Below are 18,926 nucleotides of genomic sequence, written 5' to 3' on the forward strand. Positions count from 1 at the left end.
CATATATATATATGTATATATATATATATATATATATATATATATATATATATATATACATATATATATATGTATATATATATATATATATATATATATATATATATATATATATATATATATATATATATATATATATATATATATATATATATATATATATATATAGATAGATAGATAGATAGATAGATATCTATATCAATCTATCTATCTATCTATCTATATATATATATCTATATATATATATAGATATATATATATATATATATAGATAAATAGATAGATAGATATATCTATCTATCTATCTATTTATCTATCTATCTAATATATATATATATATATATATATATATATATATATATATATATATATATATATATATATATATATATATATATATATATATATAGATAGATAGATAGATAGATAAATAGATAGATAGATAGATATATCTATCTATCTATCTATTTATCTATATATATATATATATATATATATATAGCTAGATAGATAGATAAATAGATAGATAGATATATCAATCTATCTATCTATCTATCTATATATATATATATATATATATATATATATATATACATGAAAATAGGAAATCATAAATTCTCAACCCCTCACCACCACTTCTCTCTCTCTCTCTCTCTCTCTCTCTCTCCGTGTCTCTCTCGCGCACCGCTGCGTCTCAAACATTTTTTATGAATGAACGAGGCGCGTGAACACATACAGAGCGACGTCACGCGCTGAAGGTGGCTCGCGCAGCCTCTTCTATAAAACCCCCTGCAGCCGCGCGCTGAGCTGAGGAGGAACAACCACCGGTTTGCAAAAAGGAGGAAGAGAGGAGCGACTTTCCTGCACAGAAACCAGATTCCTGCGTGAAGCTGAGTGGACGCTGCGTGGAGGCTGCGTGGAGGTACGTTCACTTTGTCTTCTAAATGTAAAACTCGGAGTCTCGCGCGACGTGGAAGTTCTACTTCCTCCAACAGCCTGTTGATCCAGATCTTTCTTCTCTTTTCAGTGTCTTTTTTTTTTTTTTTTTCCAAACCCGATTTATTGCTGCTGCTCTATAAACCCCGCGCGAGCCCCCGGGTGGGAGTGGGAGTGGGAGGAGGGAGGGTTTCTGCGCCCCCTGAACTGTACCTATAAAGGCGCATAACCTTAACGACATGCCGGCGCATGCAGCCCTGTAAAACTATTTGGAATAGTTGACAGCTAGAACTCATCCTGGAGGACTGGAGGGGAGCGCGAGACCTGGACCTGCAGACCCTCCAGAGACGCTCAGACCTGATCCTGGAGCAGGAACTCAGACCTGATCCAGGAGCAGGAACTCAGACCTGATCCAGGAGCAGGAACTCAGACCTGATCCTGGAGCAGGAACTCAGACCTGATCCGGGAGCAGGAACTCAGACCTGATCCTGGAGCAGGAACTCAGACCTGATCCAGGAGCAGGAACTCAGACCTGATCCAGGAGCAGGAACTCAGACCTGATCCTGGAGCAGGAACTCAGACCTGATCCGGGAGCAGGAACTCAGACCTGATCCTGGAGCAGGAACTCAGACCTGATCCAGGAGCAGGAACTCAGACCTGATCCAGGAGCAGGAACTCAGACATTTGTATGTGAACTGGTCCTGGACTAGAATCAGGACGAGGTCTGCCAGGATCAGGTTCAGGATCGGGAGGGACTTCAGGACTCTCTGCTCTTTCCTGCCAGACCCAGTCTTCTCTCCTCCCTGCAGGACTAAAAGGTTCCGCGGAGGGAAACAGAAGTTTCGGCAGAATCGTCGCGCGCTGTGCTGCACGCGCACTCTCAACGCACGGACGCAGTTGGATGCTGGAGAGCGGTCCTGCTCGGAGATGTTCCCCCTGGCCCAGTTCGGGGTGCTGTCGGCTCTGGCCACAGCGCTCACGTCGCTGCTGTCCGCGCTCGTGCTGCTGGTTCTGACCCGCCAGCTGTGGAGCCTCCGCTGGAGCCTCACGCGCGACTCCGCGAGCAGCCTGCCGCTGCCGCAGGGCTCGATGGGATGGCCGCTGGTCGGAGAGACCTTCCACTGGCTCTTCCAGGTCAGATGCTTGCTTTCACACCCTGCTGCTGCGTGCATGTGTGTCCGTGTCCTTGTGTGTGTGTGTGTGTGTGTGTGTGTGTGTGTGTGTGATAGTGGGTCTGGCGTGGAGCGCTCGCCGCGTGCGCTCCTGTTAAGGAATCCTGCTGAAACAGACAAGCGCTGGTTCTCCTGCAGGAAACGTGTTTTCACTTTGTTAGGTTTAGTTTGGAAAAATCATGATGGAAATAAATAAATAAATCAGTAAACAATAATATAATTTTAAATGTTTCTGTTTTCTAAGTTTTAATAAATGAATCAGAAATCCTGGAAGACAAACAAGCAGAATCTGAGCAGAGATCCTCCACATGATGTCTCACTCGGAAGAAAATATAAATATCAGAATAGAAAGAAACCTCCTCAGCCGACATTCAAACCACCAACTGGTTCCAGTTCTGAACCAGTAAGGCGTAAAAAATTCTCCCCAGACGCCAGCCTCAGTTTGTTTCCAGTTCCCAGACTGAGAACAGGATCTCAGACCCGAACCAGAACCTGAGAAACGCCTCTAGCTGATCCATGTCGCCTCATCAGAAGTGGTCTCCATGGAAACGTGGCTGTCAAACCAGAAAAGGCTGAGGTCACATGACCCAACTTTTCCTGCTTTGATGGAAATAGTCTTATTAAAATGTGGAAGAAAATGATAGTCTGTAATAAACAAAAACAAACAAAGATAAATAAATTCATGTCTTTTACAAACTGCAGTCTGATGTTCGGATCACATAAAACCAGGATTTATTTACAGTAAAACCATTAGGAAAGAAAATAAAAGGAAAAAAGACTGGAATGAAACCATTACAGGTCAGATGAGAAGATCATCTAAAAAACAAAGAAAAAAAACAATAATGCAATAAAAATTAATACATTAAATTAAATAAGTAAATAAAATTAAAATAAAAGAAACTACAACTAAATGTGGGATAAATAAAATTAAATAACATTAAGTAAATAAATAATAGAAATTAATAATCATTAAATAAAAAAGGTAAAAAAGACTGGAAAAATAAATAACAAACAAATATGCAACAAATAAATACACATTAAAGTAAACAGAAATTCTTCGTCCCATTTTAGTTCCAGTAAAGACCACTTCCTGTCCATGCTGATCATGTGACTTTCCTTCCTCTTTGTAGGGGTCCAACTTCCACATCTCCCGCCGGGAGCGCCATGGCAACGTGTTTAAGACCCACCTCCTGGGGAAGCCCGTCGTCCGGGTAACGGGTGCCGATAACATCCGGAAGATCCTGCTGGGAGAACACAGTCTGGTCTGCACCCAGTGGCCCCAAAGTACCCGCATCATCCTGGGAGCCAACACCCTGGTCAACTCCACCGGAGACGTCCACAAGAGGAAGAGGAAGGTAGGACGCTGCTGGTTCTACTTCCTCTTCATCGTCTCCGTCCTCTTCATCCTCCTCATCCTCTTCATCCTCTTCATCCTCCTCATCCTCTTCATCCTCCTCATCTTCTCCATCCTCTTCATCCTCCTCATCTTCTCCATCCTCTTCATCCTCCTCATCTTCTCCATCCTCTTCATCCTCCTCATCTTCTCCATCCTCTTCATCCTCCTCATCCTCCTCATCCTCTTCATCCTCCTCATCCTCCTCATCTTCTCCATCCTCTTCATCCTCCTCATCCTCTCCATCCTCTTCATCCTCCTCATCTTCTCCATCCTCCTCATCTTCTCCATCCTCTTCATCCTCCTCATCTTCTCCATCCTCCTCATCCTCCTCATCCTCTTCATCCTCCTCATCCTCCTCATCTTCTCCATCCTCTTCATCCTCCTCATCCTCCTCATCCTCTTCATCCTCCTCATCCTCCTCATCCTCTTCATCCTCCTCATCCTCCTCATCTTCTCCATCCTCCTCATCCTCCTCATCCTCTTCATCCTCCTCATCTTCTCCATCCTCTTCATCCTCCTCATACTCTTCATCCTCCTCATCCTCCTCATCTTCTCCATCCTCTTCATCCTCCTCATCCTCCTCATCCTCTTCATCCTCCTCATCCTCCTCATCTTCTCCATCCTCTTCATCCTCCTCATCTTCTCCATCCTCCTCATCTTCTCCATCCTCTTCATCCTCCTCATCTTCTCCATCCTCCTCATCCTCTTCATCCTCCTCATACTCTTCATCCTCCTCATCCTCCTCATCTTCTCCATCCTCTTCATCCTCCTCATCTTCTCCATCCTCCTCATCCTCTTCATCCTCCTCATACTCTTCATCCTCCTCATCCTCCTCATCTTCTCCATCCTCTTCATCCTCCTCATCCTCCTCATCCTCTTCATCCTCCTCATCCTCCTCATCTTCTCCATCCTCCTCATCCTCTTCATTCTCCTCATCTTCTCCATCCTCTTCATCCTCCTCATCCTCCTCATCTTCTCCATCCTCTTCATCCTCCTCATCCTCTTCATTCTCCTCCTCTTCTCCATCCTCTTCATCCTCCTCATCCTCCTCATCCTCTTCATCCTCCTCATATTCTCCATCCTCTTCATCCTCCTCATCTTCTCCATCCTCTTCATCCTCCTCATCTTCTCCATCCTCTCCATCCTCCTCATCCTCTTCATCCTCTTCATCCTCCTCATCTTCTCCATCCTCTTCATTCTCCTCATCTTCTCCATCCTCTTCATCCTCCTCATCCTCTTCATCCTCCTCATCCTCCTCATCCTCTTCATCCTCCTCATCTTCTCCATCCTCTTCATCCTCCTCATTTTCTCCATCCTCTTCATCCTCCTCATCCTCTTCATCCTCCTCATCCTCCTCATCCTCTTCATTCTCCTCATCTTCTCCATCCTCTTCATCCTCCTCATCCTCCTCATCCTCTTCATTCTCCTCATCTTCTCCATCCTCTTCATCCTCCTCATCCTCCTCCTCTTCTCCATCCTCTTCATCCTCCTCATCCTCTTCATCCTCCTCATATTCTCCATCCTCTTCATCCTCCTCATCTTCTCCATCCTCTTCATCCTCCCCATCTTCTCCATCCTCTTCATCCTCCTCATCTTCTCCATCCTCTTCATCCTCTTCATTCTCCTCATCTTCTCCATCCTCTTCATCCTCCTCATCCTCTTCATTCTCCTCCTCTTCTCCATCCTCTTCATCCTCCTCATCCTCTTCATCCTCCTCATATTCTCCATCCTCTTCATCCTCCTCATCTTCTCCATCCTCTTCATCCTCCCCATCTTCTCCATCCTCTTCATCCTCCTCATCTTCTCCATCCTCTTCATCCTCTTCATTCTCCTCATCTTCTCCATCCTCTTCATCCTCCTCATCCTCTTCATTCTCCTCCTCTTCTCCATCCTCTTCATCCTCCTCATCCTCTTCATCCTCCTCATCTTCTCCATCCTCTTCATCCTCCCCATCTTCTCCATCCTCTTCATCCTCCTCATCTTCTCCATCCTCTTCATCCTCCTCATCCTCCTCATCTTCTCCATCCTCTTCATCCTCCTCATCTTCTCCATCCTCTTCATCCTCTTCATCCTCTTCATCCTCCTCATCTTCTCCATCCTCTTCATCCTCCTCATCCTCCTCATCCTCTTCATCCTCATCATCTTCTCCATCCTCTTCATCCTCCTCATCCTCTCCATCCTCCTCATCCTCTTCATTCTCCTCATCCTCCTCATCCTCTCCATCCTCCTCATCCTCTCCATCCTCCTCATCCTCTTCATCCTCCTCATCCTCTTCATCCTCCTCATCTTCTCCATCCTCTTCATCCTCCTCATCTTCTCCATCCTCTTCATCCTCCTCATCCTCTCCATCCTCCTCATCCTCCTCATCCTCCTCATCCTCTTCATCCTCCTCATATTCTCCATCCTCTTCATCCTCCTCCTCTTCTCCATCCTCTTCATCCTCCTCATCCTCTTCATCCTCCTCATCCTCCTCATCTTCTCCATCCTCTTCATCCTCCTCATCTTCTCCATCCTCTTCATCCTCCTCATCCTCTCCATCCTCCTCATCCTCCTCATCCTCTTCATCCTCCTCATCTTCTCCATCCTCTTCATTCTCCTCATCTTCTCCATCCTCTTCATCCTCCTCATCCTCTTCATCCTCCTCATCCTCCTCATCTTCTCCATCCTCTTCATCCTCCTCATCTTCTCCATCCTCCTCCTCTTCTCCATCCTCTTCATCCTCCTCATCCTCCTCATCTTCTCCATCCTCTTCATCCTCCTCATCCTCCTCATCTTCTCCATCCTCTTCATCCTCCTCATCCTCTTCATCCTCCTCATCTTCTCCATCCTCTTCATCCTCCTCATCCTCCTCATCTTCTCCATCCTCTTCATCCTCCTCATCTTCTCCATCCTCTTCATCCTCCTCATCCTCCTCATCCTCCTCATCCTCTTCATCCTCCTCATCTTCTCCATCCTCTTCATCCTCTTCATTCTCCTCATCTTCTCCATCCTCTTCATCCTCCTCATCCTCTTCATCCTCCTCATCCTCCTCATCTTCTCCATCCTCTTCATCCTCCTCATCTTCTCCATCCTCCTCCTCTTCTCCATCCTCTTCATCCTCCTCATCCTCCTCATCTTCTCCATCCTCTTCATCCTCCTCATCCTCTTCATCCTCCTCATCCTCCTCATCTTCTCCATCCTCTTCATCCTCCTCATCCTCTCCATCCTCCTCATCCTCTTCATTCTCCTCATCTTCTCCATCCTCTTCATTCTCCTCATCTTCTCCATCCTCTTCATCCTCCTCATCTTCTCCATCCTCTTCATCCTCCTCATCTTCTCCATCCTCTTCATCCTCCTCATCTTCTCCATCCTCTTCATCCTCCTCATCCTCCTCATCTTCTCCATCCTCTTCATCCTCCTCATCTTCTCCATCCTCTTCATCCTCCTCATCCTCCTCATCTTCTCCATCCTCTTCATCCTCCTCATCCTCTCCATCCTCCTCATCCTCTTCATTCTCCTCATCTTCTCCATCCTCTTCATCCTCCTCATCTTCTCCATCCTCTTCATCCTCCTCATCTTCTCCATCCTCTTCATCCTCCTCATCCTCCTCATCCTCTTCATTCTCCTCATCTTCTCCATCCTCCTCATCCTCCTCATCCTCCTCATCCTCCTCATCCTCCTCATCCTCTTCATTCTCCTCATCCTCCTCATCTTCTCCATCCTTTTCATCCTCCTCATCCTCCTCATCCTCTTCATTCTCCTCATCTTCTCCATCCTCCTCATCCTCCTCATCCTCTCCATCCTCCTCATCCTCCTCATCCTCTTCATCCTCCTCATCCTCCTCATCTTCTCCATCCTCTTCATCCTCCTCATCCTCTCCATCCTCCTCATCCTCTTCATTCTCCTCATCTTCTCCATCCTCTTCATCCTCCTCATCTTCTCCATCCTCTTCATCCTCCTCATCCTCCTCATCCTCCTCATCCTCTCCATCCTCCTCATCCTCCCCATCTTCTCCATCCTCTTCATCCTCCTCATCTTCTCCATCCTCTTCATCCTCCTGATCCTCTTCATTCTCCTCATCCTCCTCATCCTCTTCATCCTCCTCATCTTCTCCATCCTCTTCATCCTCCTCATCTTCTCCATCCTCTTCATCCTCCCCATCTTCTCCATCCTCTTCATCCTCCTCATCTTCTCCATCCTCTTCATCCTCCTCATCTTCTCCATCCTCTTCATCCTCCTCATCCTCTTCATCCTCCTCATCTTCTCCATCCTCTTCATCCTCCTCATCTTCTCCATCCTCTTCATCCTCCTCATCTTCTCCATCCTCTTCATTCTCCTCATCTTCTCCATCCTCTTCATCCTCCTCATCTTCTCCATCCTCTTCATCCTCCTCATCCTCCTCATCCATTCTCCTCATCCTCCTCATCCTCCTCATCCTCTTCATTCTCCTCATCCTCTCCATCCTCTTCATCCTCCTCATCTTCTCCATCCTCTTCATCCTCCTCATCCTCTCCATCCTCTTCATCCTCCTCATCCTCCTCATCCTCTCCATCCTCTTCATCCTCCTCATCCTCTTCATCCTCCTCATCTTCTCCATCCTCTTCATCCTCCTCATCCTCCTCATCCTCTTCATTCTCCTCATCTTCTCCATCCTCTTCATTCTCCTCATCTTCTCCATCCTCTTCATCCTCCTCATCCTCTTCATTCTCCTCATCTTCTCCATCCTCTTCATCCTCCTCATCTTCTCCATCCTCTTCATCCTCCTCATCCTCTCCATCCTCTTCATCCTCCCCATCTTCTCCATCCTCTTCATCCTCCTCATCCTCCTCATCCTCTTCATCCTCCTCATCTTCTCCATCCTCTTCATCCTCCTCATCTTCTCCATCCTCTTCATCCTCCTCATCTTCTCCATCCTCTTCATCCTCCTCATCTTCTCCATCCTTCTCATCTTCCTCATCCTCCACCTCATCCTCCTCATCCTCTTCATCCTCCTCATCTTCTCCATCCTTCTCATCTTCCTCATCCTCCACCTCATCCTCCTCATCCTCTCCATCTTCCGTATCCTGCCTGCTGAGATGCAGTGACTGTTTCCTCCACCTTTGTCTCTGAACTTCTCTCCAGATCCTGGCCAAGGTCTTCAGCCGGGGGGCTCTGGAGTCCTACCTGCCTCGTCTTCAGGACGTCATTAGGTCTGAAATCGCCAAGTGGTGCTCTGATCCGGGTGCTGTGGACGTGTATGCCGCAGCGAAGTCGCTGACGTTCCGCATCGCGGTCCGGATCCTGCTGGGTCTGCAGCTGGAGGAGGAGCGGATCCTCTATCTGGCCAAGACCTTTGAGCAGCTGATGAACAACCTGTTCTCGCTCCCCATCGACGCTCCGCTTAGCAGTCTGCGGAAGGTAGGACGCTCCATCCGTTCCCACTTTGTCTCAAGCTGGTGTCTGACCTGGGACAGAACCTAACTGTGTCTTCTCATGGGGGTTCAGGGGATAAAAGCCAGAGAAATCCTGCATGCCAACATGGCCAAAATCATTGAGGAAAAGATGGAGAGGCAGCATGTGAAGGACGAGTATCGCGATGCTTTTGACTACATGATGTCCAGCGCCAAAGAACACGGGCATCAGCTCAGCATCCAGGAGCTCAAGGTACCAAAACGCTGCAGCATTAAACAGAAGCGTCGACCTGTTTGCAGATGTTCCTATCATGTCTGTTCAGGAGAAAGCAAATGTAGCATCACGCAGGTCCAACAGAGATCACTGCCAGATGCTTTGTGCTGGTGTTTTACTACACCGATGAGATTAAGTCCAGATTTCCACCTTCCAGGAAACGGCGGTGGAGTTGATCTTTGCGGCTCACTCCACCACGGCCAGTGCCTCCACATCGCTGGTTCTGCAGCTTCTTCGCCACCCGGCGGTGGTGGAGAGGGCCAGGGCTGAGCTAGAGGCCGAGGGCCTTGGGTACCAATCTGACAGAGGCTGCAAGATGCCCTGTGTCGCCGTAGAAACAGAAGAGGGAGCCACCGAGATGGAGACGAGCCGGCTGCTGGACCGTCAGAGCGCTGAGGATGGTTTTCCACCTTCTCAGTCTCATGTTCCGTACCTGAGCCTGGAGAAGCTGAGTCAGCTCCGCTACATTGACTGCGTCGTCAAGGAGGTGCTCCGCTTCCTGCCGCCAGTCTCCGGGGGTTACCGGACGGCTCTGAAGACCTTCGAACTTCATGTAAGTTAAAGTTCTGTTTGGAAGATTTTCTTTTCCACGTGGTGTCAAAACTTTTTATCAAACACAAAAGAAAAAGACAAACTTTCTACAAACCAAAACATAGCAACGTGAATGATGCAGTGAGGCAGCAACAAGGTTCACACCAGCCAAATCCAGATCCGTTAGCTGGGAAAGTTTTGATCCGGATCAAAGAAGCAGACTCGGTGCCACTAAAAACACAGGATCTGGACTACAAAACAAAATGCACTGCGGGTTCTGGAGGAGCAAAGTAGCAAGAAAGGAGTTCTTTTCACGCTTGTTTAATTGAATTTAATACTAAAGTAGAAACACTACACCAAGCCAAAGAGTCACTCACCTGAGAAAAACCCCAACAGCCCATCCAGTTACCATGCCAACGCTCTGATGTATGGGCAGGAACAACCTTTAATGAATTTAGTCATTTTTGTTGGTGAATACGAAGGGTTGTTAAAATGGATTTTTAGCCTTGATGCTCATCACCTTATCTTTCATTATAGAAGAAATTCATGTAAAATTAAGTTGTAATTGGCTGTCATAAACATAATTAGTCTTGGTTACCAATAAGAGATTGTTTATCATGCTGCTTCAGAGACAGAAAACCCCAGAATGACATGACAGCTGCTATCAAGAACGGTAATGCTGACGATGCACTTTGTAATCCCTCAAAATATTTAACAATTTGTTACTGGTGAATTGGTCTCTGTGGGTAGATGATAAGGGCAGTGGTTCAGTTCTATATCCACTAGCTTGACTTTATATATTGTCACAATCTATTTCCATCATCAGATAGATGCCACATAAATTTAAAAAGCCATAACCCTGGAAACATCCTTACACACTGTAATGAAGCAAATGGCCGGAATTGTCTACAAGTTTTGAAGAAATTCATACCTTCTCTAGTGGCGGCAATATGGGTTAGCTGGAGTCCTGGTTTACCACTGTCTAAGTTAGTCAGAGTCTGGGTTAGCTGCCATCTGGATTGGTCGCAGTCTGGGTTAATCGCTGTATAAGTTAGTTCCAGTCTGGGTTAGCCACCCACTAAGTTAGTTGCAGTCCAGGTTAGCTCTATCTAAGTTTGCCTCCATTTGTTTTAACCAGTGTTATAGTTAACCAGGGTCTGTGTTAGTTGCAGTCCAGGTTAGCCGCTATCTAAGTTTGCCTCCGTCTGGGTTAGCTTCTGTCTGGGTTTGCTAAAGTCTGGGTTAACCTGAGTCTGGGTTAACCAGCATCTAAGTTTGTTGCATTGTAGGTTTGCTATAGTTTGAGTTAGCCACAGTTTGGTTTAGCTGCCATCTAGATTAGTCACGGTCTAGGTTAATCGCTGTTTAAGTTAGTTGCAGTCCAGGTTAGCCACTATCTAAATTTGCCTCCATCTGGGTTAACGACCATCTAAGTTTTTTGCATTGTAGGTTTGCTACAGTTTGAGTTAGCCACAGTCTGGGTTTACCACCTTCTTGGTTAGGCAGCATTTGGGTTAACTAGTGTTATAGTTAACCAGGGTCTGTGTTAGTTGCAGTCCAGGTTAGCCAGCATCTCCATGAACCACAGTTTAAGTTAGGTGAATTCTGGGTTAGCCACAATCTGGATTAGCAGCTGTCTGAGTTTGCTTTACTCTACATTAGCTGTAGTCCTGGGTTACCACTATCTAAGTTAGCTGCAGTCAGGGTTAACCGCCATCTAAGTGAGCTGCCGTCACTGAGGTTTAACAGCCGTTTAAATTAGCTAAATTCCTGGTTTGCCGCCATCTAGTTTAACCACTGTGTGAGTTAGCTGCAATCTTAGTTAACTTTCAACTAGGTTACCTGCTGTGTAAGATAGTTACAGTAGAGTTAGCTGCCGTCTAGGTTAACCGCTGTGTGAGTTAGCGACAGTCTGAGTTAACTTCCATCTAATTTACCTGTTATGTGTGTTAGCTACAGTCTGAGTTAACCTTAATGGAGGTTACCTGCTGTATAACCGCTGTGTGAGTTAGCTAAAGTCTGAGTTAACTTTAATCTAGGTTACCTGCTATATTAGATAGTTACAGTAGAGTTAGCTTCCATCTAGGTTACCTGTTATGTTAGTTAGCTACAGTCTGAGTTAACTTTCAATTAGGTTACCTGCTGTGTAAGATAGTTACAGTAGAGTTAGCTTCCATCTAGGTTACCTGTTATGTTAGTTAGCTACAGTCTGAGTTAACTTTCAATTAGGTTACCTGCTGTGTAAGATAGTTACAGTAGAGTTAGCTTCCATCTAGGTTACCTGTTATGTTAGTTAGCTACAGTCTGAGTTAACTTTCAATTAGGTTACCTGCTGTGTAAGATAGTTACAGTAGAGTTAGCTTCCATCTAGGTTACCTGTTATGTTAGTTAGCTACAGTCTGAGTTAACTTTCAATTAGGTTACCTGCTGTGTAAGATAGTTACTGTAGAGTTAGCTGCCGTCTAGGTTAACCGCTGTGTGAGTTAGCAACAGTCTGAGTTAACTTCCATCTAGTTTACCTGTTATGTGAGTTAGCTACAGTCTGAGTTAACCTTAATGTAGGTTAATTGCTGTGTAAAATAGTTACAGTAGAGTTAACTTCCATCTAGTTTACCTGTTATGTGAGTTAGCTACAGTCTGAGTTAACCTTAATGTAGGTTAATTGCTGTGTAAAATAGTTACAGTAGAGTTAACTTCCATCTAGTTTACCTGCTATGTGAGTTTGCTACAGTCTGGGTTAACTTTAATCTAGGTTACCTGCTTTGTAAGATAGTTACAGTAAAGTTAGCCGTTGTCTAGGTTACCTGCTACGTGAGTTAGCTACAGTCTGGGTTAGTCGCTGTCTATGGACTTTTGAGTTGAGTTAGAAGCTGTAATAATAAAATGATCCCTATCCTCTCATAGTAAAGAATATTTGAAAAGATTCTTGGATCCAAGTGGTGATCTGAGTCACCCTTAAAATCTAAGCCGGTCATTTCTAAAGTCGTCTTAAAATTTCAATGAAAATCTGTTCTTTATGTTTAGTGTTATTTTGCTAACAGACAGAAAGAGGTAAAAATAATGATTAAAGAAACTTATTGTTCTCATTTTCTTTCATCTTCATTCAGCTCCATTTATCCTGCAGCAGGTCAGAACTTTCTCATCCAGGATTAACGTGGTCCTCCCCAGGAATCTGCCCCAACCCGGCTTCCTCTATAGGCCCTAAATACCCCTCCCTTGCCCCCAGCATGCCCCCAATTTCCTGCCTTTATTTTTCGCAAAAGGACAAATGAAGTTCAAAGTGATCGAAAGAGACTTTTTGAAGCAGCACAACTATTTCTCACATCTTTCACCCTGCAGCTGATTGAACTTTTTCTGTCTGTTCATTCATTTAAATCTCACATCAGCAAATCTGCAAGAATATTTGGGATTTATCTGCAAAGAGGACGGGATTAACGCAGCAGATGAATGGCAATTTCTCAGGGTTAAAGCTTTTAACAAACTACAATCTTCCACATTTTCGACTGCCTCCATTTTTATGTCTGGATCCTTAAATCAGAACTTTTAGTAATTTTTAAAGGTCAATATTAGAGATGAGAAATATTCCTTTAGAGTTTCCTTTAAAATGTAATTTCAGCTGTTTTGTGATAAATGTCATATAGATCGGCATTAAAATCTCTTTTAGACACATTTTTTAAACCAATGATCTTTATCTATCACATTTTTAATGCCTGCTGATGATTTTACCACCCTCTGGTGACCTTTGTAGCCAAAAGTGTCCATGTACATAAACGGCTATAAAATTGTCATGAATTAATATTTTTCTCTGCTTTGTGATGAAGTCTCATCCATGTAATATATATATTATAGAAAACATTTAATTTTCAATAGTTTTTAATAAATAACTTATTGACATAATTAAACTATATATTCAAGTGTTAAAAGTCCTGAAATGATTGAATATTATGAAGTTTTGAGCAGGTCTGAAGGTCTTTAAGAAATTTGTGAAACAAAACAGAAACATATTAATGTATGATGATTTTATAGCATTTCCTGCACATGTAAAACCACTGACCCGACCTAAAACATATGTAATTAAAGCAATAGTCTTTGACATTTAAAAGTGTCTAATCAATACTGAAAACCAGTCTCTCATATTTATAAAATAGAAAAAAATTTAGTTTTTATGATTTTCAAACTAGGATGGAAAAGGTTAAAACCCCAAATGATGTGTTTGGTGTGTTTGAGCAGGATCATTGTTGTTTGAGGGATTTTTTTAAATAAAAGCAGAAAAAAATATTTATATTTGACATTTTATAGCAGTTTTTGTGTGTTGACACTTTTGAGCATGAAGAGAGCGGTAAATCAGCTAAGGGTTTATGGGTTGATATAGTTTCTAAACCTGTTAGTTTTATCCATGTTGCACGTCCATAAAGGTTTCCATCTGTGTTTTTATTCGGTTTGAAACAGGAGGTCTGCCGGACAAATTTAGATTTACAGAAAAGATCTGGTTCAGCCGAGCGAGTTGATGCAGATAAAACTACGTTCAGAGTTCATTTCGGGGCTTTTGTGCCTCATTTGTTGGAATTATTTGCAGATGCATCTACTTAAACTCACCTCTTCCAGTCAGAAACCAGCGACTGAGTCTGTAGAACTGGTGAAGTCTGTATGAACTCTGCTCAGTCCAGGACCTCGTTTCATTTGTTAAAGCTCCAGATGTTTCCAGTGTGAACTGCAGCTCGACTGTCTGTGTGTATCATTGTGCTGAAATACACCAAAATTTCCCTAAAATATAACCTTCTGGATAGCAACAAGTTGGTCCCTTTTGGCATTCGTGGACTTACAGCACTGCTTGTCCACCTGATAAACTCATCCCCAGGCCACTACTGACACTGGTTCTGCTTCCAGAAGAACTCAAATCTCCATTATTTTTTTTTAATGAATTTATTTTAAAAAAAAATAAAATAGCGAAACAAATCAGGAAGCTGTTACCTTCTGCTCCAGTATTTACACATTTCATCTGAATCGGCTTCACGGACCTGACCAGTCGCAGATGCCTGTTTGTAAACTGCGGCTTTAGTTGACATGCATCCAGAGGAAAGAAAAAAGCAGAGAAGAAGAAGACGAGAGAAGAAGAAGAATAGAAAGAGGACAACACAGAAACACTTCAATAAAAATCACCTGAAGAAGAAGAAGAAGACGTTAAGGACGACAGCAAAAAACTTTCGTCTTTCTTCTTCTTCTTCTGGAGTTATTGGCTGAGCCAACCAGTGCCAAAGCATGAAGGTGAACTCTGAACTCAGCTCTGCCCACTAGTGGATAAACTCACTGAACAACTACAGCAACATAAAAGATGCATGGAAGTATAGCAGCTTGAATGGACGTCGCTGTTTATATACATAAAGGCCTTTTAGTGCCAGAACTATTGCAAATAAATGACAAGAAATAGAAAATATTTTGGAAGAGAAATATTTTTTATTTTACCTGTGTGTACCAGAAGCGATGAAAAATTGCAAATCAATTATTAGGATTCCAAAACAAATTTGCAAGGTGGAAGAAACAAACATGGATTTCACATCAAGTTATTACAACATTGTGTTGATGCTGCAAGAAAAAAAAAAGAACCACTGGGTTCATTCTGTTCCAGAGAAGAGAGGAGAACTTGTTTACTCCATCTGAATCTGGACCACGGCCCCTTCAGGACGGGCTTTAGGGCGTTCATACAACCATTTGAGGACCTGCTACGGCAGCTATCGCCTAGCTTAAAGAAGTAAAGGAAAATAAGCCGACGTGTTTGTATCTACTAAAGGTTTGCATGTACAGAAATGTGTGAAAACTCCTGGCACATGCAAAAAAAGGATAAACTGATTTGTGCACAATGAGGGCTGCATCTTTCAAAGGTGCATAATAGCACATCTGCATCTAGTTAGTATGTCTGCAGCAATGAATATGCAATAATTACGTTGACACGCTATTCTGTGTGTACTTAGAAGAAAAAATGGGAATACATTCATTTCCATTTACGCAACAACTCTTAGTAAATCCCCTGCAAACCGTGGTTCAGGCCCATGCGATCTGGCCTGAAGATGCTCAGCCGTGGAGATACAGTGACGTTACAGTGAGTTTGAATGAAGTAGGAGTGACAAAGTGCCACTTGCATAGCTCCCAGCCGGGTCTGGTGATGCTCTCCACACGCCTTCTCTGATTGGGTGATTCTGTATCTGTTGGATGTGAATACAAGGGGCAACCTCTGGCGGTTAAAAGTGCAAATACCAAAAATATCAGTTCCCCCCTCGTCTACTAGGGGCCCCAAAACAGAGCAGATCCACATAAACTCCAGTCCTGGAGGGCCGGTATCCGGCAGATTTTTCTTGTTTCCCTCCACTAACACAACAGATTCAAATCAAATGGACCCAGCAGCTTCTTGTAAACCTATTTATGAATTTTAGTCATAAATATCGGTGTGAATGGCGAGACTTAGCTTTAGCCGCTTCCATTAGCTGGTTAGCTCCTGTTAGCTCTGTATTAGCTCAGTTAACTCTTAGCTACAGGCTGGTAAGAGTTTGATGGGAGTCAGTCAACCCCCCCACCTCTTTGCCCACTTTTGTATTTTCTGGGATATACAACACGCGTGACGCTGCCAAGATGGAAGCACCCACTGAGCTTCCAATCAGCTTTTCAGAAACCTATGGGTGATGTCACAGAGCCTTCGTCCATCTTTTGTTTACAGTCTACGTACGAATATTAGGAAATGTTCGCTTCAGTTCAACAAAAAATAAATAAAACTCACAAAATCAATGAAAGCATTTCATCACTGTTGACACTGATCCAATGAAAATATTGATCAGGGAATTATTGTTTATTATTTAAATGGACCTTCAGTCTAAAAACAGTCAAGGAAGGTGGAGCCAGTAGATCGAAACTTATTGATCCCAAAGCTGCGTTTTGATTGGTCACAGCTGCAGCATTGATACAAACAATGACTCAACAAAATAAACACAAACAAATCAACAGAGTAAAAGAGAGCATGTATAAGATACTTAATTATAAAAACTTATTGATCAGGTTTAAATGATTTCCAGATGATTGCATCGTGTCCTCTCTCCTCAGGGCTACCAGATTCCTAAAGGCTGGAGTGTGATGTACAGCATCCGGGACACCCACGAGACCGCGGCGGTCTTCCAAAGCCCCGAGCTCTTCGATCCTGACCGATTCGGACCGGAACGCGACGAGTCCCGCTCGGCCCGGTTCAGCTATGTGCCGTTTGGCGGCGGCGTACGCAGCTGCGTCGGGAAAGAACTGGCCCAGATTATCCTGAAGACCCTGGCGGTGGAGCTGATCGGGACCTGCAAATGGACCCTGGCCACGGAGAACTTCCCCAAGATGCAGACGGTGCCGATAGTCCATCCGGTGAACGGGCTGCACGTGCACTTCTCCTACATGCATTAGGCCCGGCGACCCAGAGACACCACCATGACCTCAGTGGTCCTGATGGTCCACTTCCTCTGTTCAGGGGTTCACGCTGCCGCCTGCATTCCCCATCCCGGCTCTGCATCTGGGACGTGGACTTCAGCCCGACCTGCAGACCAGCTGCAAACCTGAACCCCATCTCCGCCTTGCATCTGGATCTGCATCTCGCTCATACCAGAGTTAATGACTTTACGTAGAACTCTCCAGAATACGCTGGATCAGATCCGGGTCTCGGCTCCCCTGGTCTGCAGGTCTGTAGCCGGTTTGCTTCTCATGACTTCATGGATTCACAGAAATTCTGCTGTACAGAAACACGAACTACATAAAAGTCCTGGGTCCCCAGACCGGAGCCGGACCGGCCTCTGGTCTCTGCGGTCCTGATGACGTTGGACTCTGGAAGGAGTAGAAAATGCAGATGATTCCACATGTTTTTACGTGAATGCGCTGCAGGTTCCTCCAGCTGTAAGAAATGAAGTAGCATCATGAATAAGCTGTATTTAAAATGCAGATGTGTGTTGTACTTTCACCGTTTCTAGACTTTCTGTTAGGATGTAGAAAACTTCACAGCAGCAGATACTCAGAGTAAAGTTATTATTATTATTGTTATTTCTCGTGTAGTTGTAGGAGTGTTTCGATTGGCTGTGAAGTGTCAGGTAGGAATGGATTAATGGAAGGAGATAGCACTTTGGATGTATGTGTCCTGTTCCAGGTGTAGCTGCTGTTCACTTTATCTGACAGTAAACAAGAAGAAAAAACAAACAGCTTGTTTTATTTTGACTTGTTTGGTCCTCTAATGGCAGCCCCGTCCAATCACACGTCTTCGCTCAGGACTCGGTTCAAGTCTGCGGCGTGAAACTAAACCAGACGTCTTTAATGAAATTTTAAATCTGTAAACAAGCTGCATAAAAACCAAAGTTACCATTAAATGAGTTTCATTAACAGATGTGTTCTGGTTCTGGTCCTGATGGAGGTTTTCCTTCCTGGTTCTGGTCCTGATGGAGGTTTTCCTTCCTGGTTCTGGTCCTGATGGAGGTTTTCCTTCCTGGTTCTGGTCCTGGTGGAGGTTTTCCTTCCTGGTTCTGGTCCTGATGGAGGTTTTCCTTCCTGGTTCTGGTCCTGATGGAGGTTTTCCTTCCTGGTTCTGGTCCTGATGGAGGTTTTCCTTCCTGGTTCTGGTCCTGATGGAGGTTTTCCTTCCTGGTTCTGGTCCTGATGGAGGTTTTCCTTCCTGGTTCTGGTCCTGGTGGAGGTTTTCCTTCCTGGTTCTGGTCCTGATGGAGGTTTTCCTTCCTGGTTCTGGTCCTGATGGAGGTTTTCCTTCCTGGTTCTGGTCCTGATGGAGGTTTTCCTTCCTGGTTCTGGTCCTGATGGAGGTTTTCCTTCCTGGTTCTGATGGAGGTTTTCCTTCCTGGTTCTGGTCCTGATGGAGGTTTTCCTTCCTGGTTCTGGTCCTGATGGAGGTTTTCCTTCCTGGTTCTGGTCCTGATGGAGGTTTTCCTTCCTGGTTCTGGCCTCTTTATCTCAGTTATCGTTTCATGGTTTATAAGACCGGTTCTGGACTGATGTGGATCACACCGGACTGGGTTTAGTTGAAATATAACTGGACTCTGATGAACTTGACCGGACAGACAAACTGCAACACAACCTTTGTTGTTGACTTATTTTTGTGTAAATAAAACTGGACTTCCACACAGTTCAGGTGTTCTGCTGCTGCAGAACCGAACCATCCAGGATCTGGTCTTCATGGTCCATTTAAATGACAGGACGGGAACGGTTCTGGTGGTGTTCTTCCCAACAAG

The 18,926-nt window shown here is 44.5% G+C and overlaps 1 protein-coding gene across 1 annotated transcript; it reads left to right on the forward strand.

Annotated features, from left to right (window-relative positions):
- Positions 1–1,863: 1,863 nt before the first annotated feature.
- cyp26c1 (cytochrome P450, family 26, subfamily C, polypeptide 1) lies at positions 1,864–17,106 on the forward strand (the record flags this gene model as incomplete). The annotated part of the gene is made up of 6 exons (XM_079248329.1): positions 1,864–2,070; positions 3,239–3,463; positions 8,605–8,880; positions 8,968–9,126; positions 9,305–9,700; positions 16,768–17,106. The coding sequence occupies 6 exons, from the start codon at positions 1,864–1,866 to the stop codon at positions 17,104–17,106; spliced, it is 1,602 nt and encodes a 533-aa protein (XP_079104455.1).
- Positions 17,107–18,926: the final 1,820 nt, after the last annotated feature.

This window comes from Telmatherina bonti, assembly GCF_933228915.1.
Source record: "Telmatherina bonti genome assembly, chromosome: 11".
NCBI lineage: Eukaryota > Metazoa > Chordata > Actinopteri > Atheriniformes > Telmatherinidae > Telmatherina > Telmatherina bonti.